This window comes from Eleutherodactylus coqui, chromosome 2, assembly GCF_035609145.1.
Source record: "Eleutherodactylus coqui strain aEleCoq1 chromosome 2, aEleCoq1.hap1, whole genome shotgun sequence".
Taxonomy (NCBI): Eukaryota; Metazoa; Chordata; class Amphibia; order Anura; family Eleutherodactylidae; genus Eleutherodactylus; species Eleutherodactylus coqui.
This window is the reverse complement of record NC_089838.1, coordinates 164,711,653-164,721,320: the sequence shown is the minus strand read 5'-3', so window position 1 is coordinate 164,721,320 and position 9,668 is coordinate 164,711,653. Positions and strand designations below refer to the sequence as shown.

Here is a 9,668-nt window from a genome sequence, read left to right as displayed (position 1 = left end):
TTAGGGGGCCGATAGGGCCTCTTCGCTATACAGGGAGCCTAGTATTATAAATAAAAGAATTCTAGTTGGGGGCCTCGTTACAGGTTTTGCGTTGAAGCTTCTGGGCCGCAAGTACGTGGGCCCATGAGCCTTTGGTTATGCAACTGGAGCCACCCCTTGGAGATCCTGTAAACTAGGTGGGACTGCAGCTGTAGACACTCTGGAGTGGGGAAGATCCCAGCACTGGGAGCAGGTAGCAGTGTGTATATGTGGGTTTGCTATGTGAACGCATGGGGTGTACTAAGATATTACAACTGACACCTTTAAGACCTCCCTCACAGGCATTTGCAGAAAAATGCAATGTTTTCAATGCTGCATTTGTGATTTCAACAGTGATGCAACGCATTTTTTGACGTTTTGTCTGCGTTCTCAGCACAGCTCAAGACGCAGCCAAGGATGCTTAAAACATCCCACAAACTCTAGCTGGCGCTGTCCAGGTCCCTCCCGCTGCTCTCCGGGCAGGCTTCCCAGCACTTGTCATTGCAGACAGAGCATCTTTTGCTAGTGATAGGGTTTGAAGACCCCAACTCCAGCAAGAGATTGCCGATTGGCTGAGCCCACTGACAGTCAGCGCTGGAAGCACAAATCACAGCCATTCATTGAATGGCTGCGATTGCTCTGATTGGCTCAGCCAGCACTGGCTGAGCCAATCTCTTGCTGGAGGCGGGGGTCTTCAAGCCCTGTCACTAGCAAAAGATACCCTGTCGGCAATGACAAGTGGCCAGCAGCCTGCCTGGAGAGTCCTTGCCAGTGGCAGCTAGGCAAGTATTGACTTTTAGTTAGTACAGCTAGCGCTTAACGTTTAGCGCTGCCAAAAACGTGGCACCAAGTTGTGCCACATTTTCAGCAGTGCTGAAACCGCTGCCCATTCATTTCAATGGGCGACACGCCTGAAAATGGGCTAAAGAGGAAACACGCATCGCTGTTAAGGATGCTGCATTTAGACGCTTGTGTGAGCAGTACCAGTGAAATGAATAGGAGCGTTGTACAGCGTTTAGCGCAGCTGTAAACACTCTACAAAAACCTGTGTGAGGGAGAAAACTAAGCAAATGAACGTTAATGACAGATTATGTACAAAACGTTTAATTGAAATTCTTGTATAAAAAAATATGATCTCCATACATTTCACACTGTTAAAAGAAAAATACAAATCATAAACAAGCTGCATAAAATACAGCCAGATCACAACACAGCTAATAAAATAAGTTAAGGTCATGACTCTCACTTGTTCTCCTCGAGTCACGGCATGGAGACTTTATAATGCCAATAACTTAAAATCCTGTCCAAAAAAAAAAAAAAAGCATAACTTAACATTTCTGGTAACTGGTACCAGACAAAGAAGGCATAAGAACCAACTCTTAGAAGTCAGTAATTCTAGTTTCCTTAAATTAGACTTTTTACAACAATTAACCATCTAGAAACAGACTTGCTAGAGTCATGGGAAAAAAATGGGAATGGAAGAGGCCGGGAAGATGACTGGAATGCAGGAGTCACTAGTTAGCTTCCTTAAGATGCCATTAAAAAAAAAATGTAAAGGGCTCTCTGAACAGTGTAAAGCACAGTGTTGGATAAGTTCTAGACAATAAATTAACCAAATAAATAGTGAGAAACTGGCTATCGCAATAAATAACTATAATACAAGAAAAAAATTAAATACAGATATGGAAAAAGTAAAAGTCCTTGAATATTGCATTGATTGTGCATATAACATGCCCATACATACTTAAGACTTGTGGGGTGACAAGGTTTGGGGAAGATAAAAATGGTCCTGTGTTGCCCAGTGGTAGAGATGAAGGGGGGGGGGGGGATTTAAATAAAAGGGAGGAAATTAAAGGGAGGGGGGGGGGGGGGTGGAACGACAACTGAAAGTGACCATAAATCTTACATGAAGTACATTGTAATAGAAATGGTCACAAGACGCATCCATGCGCTCGTCACAATAAGAATCACTTCATAAAGTCCACTGAGCAATGTGTCCAATTACAGCAAGTGCAGTTCGGAAATGGCGCACAGGAGCCGAGCAAGGCCCGTGATGATGCGGGCCTTCTTTGGAGATGCACAGCTCCAGGTAAAAACAAAATAAGTCCCACTGAAGCAGCTTTCAAAAAGGCACTCAAAAGCAAATAAAAATCTAGTCCAGGCTCTATGAGAGCAAAACAGTATACTATAGTCAAGAGGTCACGGCTTCTCAGGTCAGTCCTCGTGTGTAAGCATCAGCCCACAACTCATCCGTAAAAGTCACAATGTAGTCTCATTCCAGGGAGATAACTGCAAAATGTGGAAATTAAAAAAAATCCTGTAAAAAGGGTTAGCTATAGAGTAGTGAATGTTTGCCCCTCCAGGGTAGTGTTGGCAGCAGCTCCGGCGCTCCCCCTACAGACTCTCATTGCTTGAGCTTGTGCTGGATGCATCCGTGTCAATTGTTCTTAGTCTTAAGTCACAGTCCTCAGACTTCACCAGGTCACATTTACACATCCATGGGTGGTCGAAGATTTGTTCCAGAGTCGGTCGGTCAGAAGGCCTCAGGGAAAGGCACCATTTAATAAGTTGTTGGCACTCTGCAAGGAGAAGAGTCATTACAACCCACATCACACATAGGTCACATGTCTACAACACAGCTGCACATGTACATACCGGGGGAGATCCTCCTCCTGAAGTACAGCCGCACACGCAAGATCTCCTCATCCTGCTCGAAAGGAATGTCCCCGCAGACCATGTCATACAGCAGGACGCCCAGAGACCACACCGTCGCCGACCTCCCGTGGTACCGGTGGTATCTAACCCATTCTGGGGGGCTATAGACCCTCGTACCTGCAAGGGAAAGAAAGGTTTAAGATACAGTGCTAGAAAAAGATGAACTTTCCATGGCCCCACCATTCCCCCTCCCCCACTGCAGCCCTGTGTGCATCAGCTGTTTACTAGGCTCCCTTTCAAGCACCACGTGCCGTCTGCAGCACCGCTCCAAAAATAGACACAAAGGGAGGAGGTGGGGGCCGGACATGCTGCCATTGTCAGCCCAGCCCCTCCCCCACCCGGCAGCTCCCCGGCCTCTCTACCGTTCCTTGGATACCAAACAAAACCCGCGAGCTGCAGGCGGCCGTCACGTGACACCACTCGGGTTTCACAACAAACAGATGCGAAGTGAGGGCGGCAGCCTCGCCGCAGCGCCGCCCAGCGCTCACACCCGTCACTCATCCCGCTCCAGGAGCCGGCCGGGACCTGCAATGCAGCAGAGGCGGCCCGGCACACACTACTACCCCACAAGGGGGGCATCCGCCACACACTAACTAGCGACAGTGCTGCAGACATGGCCCGGCACACACAACTACTCCAAAAGGGAGGCATCAGCCACACAGTGACAATACTGCAGAAACAGCCCAGCACACTGCTACCCCACAAGGGGGATCCCCGCCGCACACTAGTGACACAATGCAGCAGAGGCAGACCAACACACTGGGGACCCCCGCCACACACTAGTGACAATGCAGCAGAGATGGTCAGGTACACACTACTACCCCACAAGGGGGTATCCACCACACAAACGTGTGACAATGCAGCAGAGATGGCCAGGTACACTCTACTACCCCACAAGGGGGTATCCGCCACACACACGTGTGACAGTGCAGCAGAGACGGCCCAGCACACACACTACAACCCCACAAGGGGGTATCCGCCACCCACTAGTGACAATGCAGCAGAGACGGCCCAACACACACTACTGCCCCACAAGGGGGACCCCAGCCGCACACACCAGTGACAATGCAGTAGAGACGGCCGGCACACACTACTACCCCACAAGGGGGGCCCCCGTCGCACACACTAGTGCCACTCACCATCGAAGTCCGTGTAGACCGTGTCCTTGAGCAGCGCCCCGGAGCCGAAGTCTATGAGCTTGAGCTCGCCGGTCCGCAGCTCCACCAGCAGGTTCTCGTCCTTGATGTCTCGGTGCACCACCCCACAGCTGTAGCAGTGCCGCACGGCCTCCAGCACTTGGCGGAAAAAGCCCCGCGCCGTGTCCTCGTCCAGAGCCCCCTTCTCCGTGATGAAGTCAAACAGATCCTTCACCGGCTCCGGCCGCTCCATGACGATGAGGAAGCCGTCAGCCCGCTCGTACCAGTCCAGCAGCCTGATGACCCCTCGGAAGCCGGAGCCCACCTTCTTCAACAGCACGATCTCCAGGGGGACCATCACCCCGTTCTGCAGGAGAGACAACCCGCCGTTAGCCGCCTGTCACCCGGCAGACCGCCGGCACAACCCGCAGCCCCCGCCACCATACTCACCAGCGTGCCCCAGTCCGTCACCCGCTCCTTGGAGACGTGCTTTACTGCGACCTGCCGGGAGAGAGCAAGGTAAGTACCACACAGAGGCGGGAGGTAAGTATCAGCTGCCCGCCCGTTCAGCCACTCACCGGGAGCCCGTCGGAGATCCTGCTGCCCGAGTACACGGTGCCGAAGCCGCCGCTGCCCAGCACGGAGCCCACTTGGTAGAGCTTCTCGAAGGGCTCCTTCTCCGCTTTCACTAGGGATACAAAGCAGCGGTTACTATCCGGCCGGAGCCGTCCTCGTCCTCCTCCCCCCGCATCCCGCGCGGACGGCAGCGCCTACCTGGCTGCAGGATTTTCACCGGCAGGTGGTCCATGCTGCTCGGGCTGCAGATGTGCGCCAGGGAGCCGAACTTGGACAGAAGCATCTTCCCTCAGAGGCGAGCAGTCCTACAGCGGCAGCCTCTCGTCACGTCCGCGGCGTCACTTCACCCAACCGGCCGCCTCACACCGAGCAATCCATGGAGGCGCAAATAGACGGGCAAGAAATGGCGGTAAATCCTCTCGTGTCTCTCACAGCCGCGGCTGTAAATCCAATAGATTAGATGCGCGATCCCAGCAGTAGCCGCCGCCCTCCTCCCCGAGTCTGAGCTCAATTACTGACAGACCTGCCTCTTAACTCCTAGTATTTTGGTTCGGTGCGCCGCTCCCGAGTAATATCCCTCCGCGCCCGGGGGAACACCTTTCGTCTTCAGCGGCGACTCAATTCTTTACAAATCAGTCACCAGAAAACTCTTCGCACCCCAAGGTCTTTTCCTATCTGTGAAAATAGTAGTGCGGCTCGTCCAGCCCCGCGTTAAAGCGGTTGTTTCCAGCGCGCACTATTTACTAGTAGTAGCTAGACACACGGAAGGTTACATGTCTGAAAACGTAGCCACACTCTCTCTCGCATTAGCAAGTAGAAACGTTTATTTACATATTTATGTAGTGGCGGCTCCACCAATCGCTGAGCTGTATTTAGATTTCAATAGCACGCCGCAGCCAATAGGAGCTGGGCTGTTTTGCATATGCATGAGGTGAAGCAGGGGCGTTGGGCGGGAATGCCTCGGCGCGCTTTTCTCCGTTCCTGGCAGCGCTGGGAAAGGTCAGAGAAGCTGAGACACTGCGTCTGAGGGAAGGAGGAGGAGGAGGGGGTGTGCTCCGTGCCAATTACACAGTGCACCAAAATCACGATGCCGTCTGCGCCCTGACAAGTGTATAAACTGCAGCACAAGCAGCCATATTTAATCATTTTAATATGCATCCCAGCCACACTAGCACATTGTGACGGAGCACCTGTATTCCCCGGACGGGTATATTTAGCAGCCATGATGCTGCTATATTTAGTGCAGAGGAGCTGCGTAAGCAGAACTCGGCCGCAGTACTGGGGCAGATATGGGGTGGGTGCATTAGAGTAGACATGATTACATGCCGCAGATACGGGCACTAGCGGAGCAGCCCGTGCTGGTCCATCCACACCTCTATGTTACAGATGGACTTGCAGCTGATGTAGCGGGTGTCCTGACACGGCATGGCCGCTAGAGGCGCTGGCTGGGCGCGGAGTGAACATGCCATTATGGCTGGGAGAGCTGAATGTCTGGCATATTTTACAGGGGGAATGCTGCTGGTGAGGTCGTGCGAGGACAGGAAGCTGCAGACATTATTATTATATAGGCAAGGAATGCGCCTGCATTATATGTCCGGATGGGCATCTTGGGCTGTGCTCACACCTGGTGATTAGCCACAACCTGCAGAGATCTCAGGGGATCCCTCCAAAACAGACATAGCCGGGCGCTACAAATATACAGAAAGTTACCCAGGGCAACGGTGTAAAACGTATAAAGTTGCACTTCTTAGGGTCTAAAAAGCTGTCGGAAAAATGCAGAAGATACGACTTCTCACCGCCAAGACGTACAAAACTCAAAGGAATATGTACGCAGGAGCGATGCTGCAAGGTAAAAGAAGTGCTGCATGTCCTGTTTTTTCGCGTGCCTCGGAACGCATCGCCCATGGTCTTCAATGGGATAGTCAAACCCATTGTAGGCCATGGAATGTGAGGTTTGCCGGTGAAAGCAATAGGAAATACATGCCGATCCTCTGGCACTCGTGAAACAAGCGCCCGAGGATCCGAAATTCACTAAAGTGATGCAGGGTGTTTTTTCATGAAAAACGCCTCCTATCCAGGCGAAAGCCCCTTTACACACAACGATTATCGCTTAGAATACATCCAAACGGCTGAAAATGAGCAATAATCGTTACATGTAAACGCGGGCATCCTGCAGTTTTCGTTTGAATGATGGATTTTGGTTCACTTAAAATCCATCGTTCAGCCGCTGAAAGACTGAGCAGATACATTCCATTTGATTGTATTTAGCTTATCTTTCAAAAGTATGCAGGATGTTTTCCCCACGTCATGTTTACATGAGGAGAACAATTCAATCTGCCGGCAGCCGCAAGGAGAAGGATGCAATCTGCCGGCAGCCGCAAGGAGAACAATGCAATCTGCCGGCAGCCGCAAGGAGAGCGATGCAATCTGCCGGCAGCCGCAAGGAGAGCGATGCAATCTGCCAACAGCCGCAAGGAGAGCGATGCAATCTGCCAACAGCCGCAAGGAGAGCGATGCAATCTGCCGGCAGCCGCAAGGAGAACGATGCAATCTGCCGGCTGCCGCAAGGAGAACGATGCAATCTGCCGGCAGCCGCAAGGAGAACGATGCAATCTGGTGGCAGCCGCAAGGAGAATGATGCAATCTGGTGGCAGCCGCAAGGAGAACAATGCAATCTGGTGGCAGTCGCAAGGAGAACGATGCAATCTGGTGGCAGTCGCAAGGAGAACGATGCAATCTGGTGGCAGTCGCAAGGAGAACGATGCAATCTGGTGGCAGCCGCAGGGAGAACGATGCAATCTGGTGGCAGTCGCAAGGAGAACGATGCAATCTGGTGGCAGCCGCAGGGAGAACAATGCAATCTGCCGTCAGCCGCAGGGAGAACAATGCAATCTGCTGGCAGCTGCAGGGAGAACAATGCAATCTGCCGGCAGCCGCAGGGAGAACAATTCAATCTGCCGGCAACCGCAGGGAGAACAATGCAATCTGCCGGCAGCCGCAGGGAGAACAATGCAATCTGCCGGCAGCCGCAGGGAGAACAATGCAATCTGCCGGCAGCCGCAGGGAGAACAATGCAATCTGCCGGCAGCCGCAGGGAGGACAATGCAATCTGCTGGCAGCTGCAGGGAGGACAATGCAATCTGCTGGCAGCCACAGGGAGAACAATGCAATCTGCTGGCAGCCACAGGGAGAACAATGCAATCTGCTGGCAGCCGCAAGGAGAACAATCAAATGTGTCAGTAGCTGTTTGCACAGCTGGGTGTATGTTTAAACACAAGCTGGGCTCTGCAAACAACTCTTGCAGGCCCTTTTGCATGCAAGTGAAGATGATATGATAAAGTGTTAATGGACATTAACACTTTATGCAAATAAATTGCTAAATCTTTTATTCATTTGAAAGATTATCTTTGCGTGTTAAAGGGCCTGAAGGGCATAAACAGATGGGCATGATTTTGTCCCTCTATACATCTGTGAAAATCATGGCGGCATAATGGGTGAAACAAAACCATTGATTTCAATGGGTTTTTTTTCCACTATTGGGATTCTCGGGCGTTAATACTACACCTGAGAAAAGATAGGACTTGCTGTATCTTTATCACACCAAGTTAATACTAAGTGCAAGAAAGATAGGGCAGGACCTAACTTCTTTTTGCAAACTTGCAAATGGTAAAAAAAAAAACGATTTTTACCTTCTTCATGCATAACTACACTCCATAGCAATGAGCATAATTGTGCATACGCCCATCTGCTTAAGCTGCAAAATGTACGTTGACAAGCACAATATATGACCAGGGTTCTCAGCCCGATATCGCGCTTGACCCTGTGAATGTAGCCAGAATGACATAAAAAATACGTATGTATTCCACCACTAAATGGGCGGAGGTATTCTGCAAGGACACACCACAAGACGCAGAGCTTATGAAATTTTGCACCAAAATCGGCAGGTCTAACTGCAGAATTTGGTGCAAGATTGCAGGCAGATGTAAACCATTTTTAATTCCGCATCAAAATCCACCGGTAGCCTGCCGGTCTTGGTGCATGATTTACTGTGGCTTGCTGTGTGTCCCGTGGCCTAATACCATCCATGTGAAAGGTTTCAGGCGGGATGGAATATTCCGCTATAGCATTGCAGAATATGCTCTCCTGGAATTCCGCACATCTGACAGTATAAACAACACTCCAGCATTTCCGTAGATTCTAGCATAATAATATAAATATGAATTAAAAATATCTTCCAAAATTGCGCTTACATGTTTCGAACAAAGTTCTTATTCACATTACTTTTTTTTTTACAGCATGACCATTATTTAAATACAAAAGAGAACAAAAATCACAGTAACAGAAGGACATTCATTATGATACACCTGTGAACAGCAAGACATTTAAAGTCAATAGTTATTCAAGAACGTTAAATCACCTTTGAGTCAAGCCCACTGGACATCTAAAAGGCCTCTGGCTTCAGTAGAAGTCTTCTCCTATCTCCACCTCTCTCTGGTGACAACCCTCTCTAAAGCAATTACTTGACAAGCTGGTGCGTCTCCTTTCTGCACCTCCTGAAAATGCTTGGAAACTGCTGATGCATTTACTGTAAACTCTGCCTAACAGATGCTTGCAAATCCGAATCTTAATTAATTATTCAATGCTTTAAATTTAGTGACCAAAAATGTTTTGGCTCCTAAATCTTTCAGCTAAAAGCCCATTTAGAAGCAACAATAATCCCTCAGAATTCGTCCAAATGAACGGGTTTGCGTGATAATCATTACGTGTAAGCACGGCGCCATCATGCACTATTTGTTTACTTGTTGTTTATCGCTGAGTTTCAGCCTGCATAGAAATAGTCGTTAGTTCATTCAGTTTTCCCTTGGTTTAAATGACATTTGTTCAGTCCTTTGAAAGACTAAAGGACTTGAGGGGAGGTGTGATTGTTTGCCATGCTGAACACAATGACTACTTGTTTACTCATGAGGCAGTAGACAATGGCTTATCATCACACTAATTGAAAACTTTCCAGCCAGAGATTCCTGCCATAAACACACACCCACCTGAGCAAACAACATATACAGTGTATACTTTAGCTGATGAGGGAAGTGGAGAGGATTTCAAACGATTCTGGCTGCAGCGGAATCCGACCATGTGCCTGACCGGTGACCCTGTACTACTCTGCGTACCTGTCTTCTTTTCTGTGCGGCGTATGGTCCGGACAGCTCGCCGTCTGACATGCGC

The 9,668-nt window shown here is 49.9% G+C and overlaps 1 protein-coding gene across 1 annotated transcript; it reads right to left on the bottom strand.

The window, feature by feature from the left end:
* Positions 1-1,106: 1,106 nt before the first annotated feature.
* PIM3 (Pim-3 proto-oncogene, serine/threonine kinase) lies at positions 1,107-5,238 on the bottom strand. Its single transcript, XM_066591880.1, has 6 exons — positions 4,644-5,238; positions 4,448-4,557; positions 4,320-4,370; positions 3,873-4,236; positions 2,674-2,850; positions 1,107-2,597 (listed from the first exon to the last, which is right to left on the bottom strand). The coding sequence occupies exons 1-6, from the start codon at positions 4,726-4,728 to the stop codon at positions 2,413-2,415; spliced, it is 972 nt and encodes a 323-aa protein (XP_066447977.1). The 5' UTR covers positions 4,729-5,238; the 3' UTR covers positions 1,107-2,412.
* Positions 5,239-9,668: the final 4,430 nt, after the last annotated feature.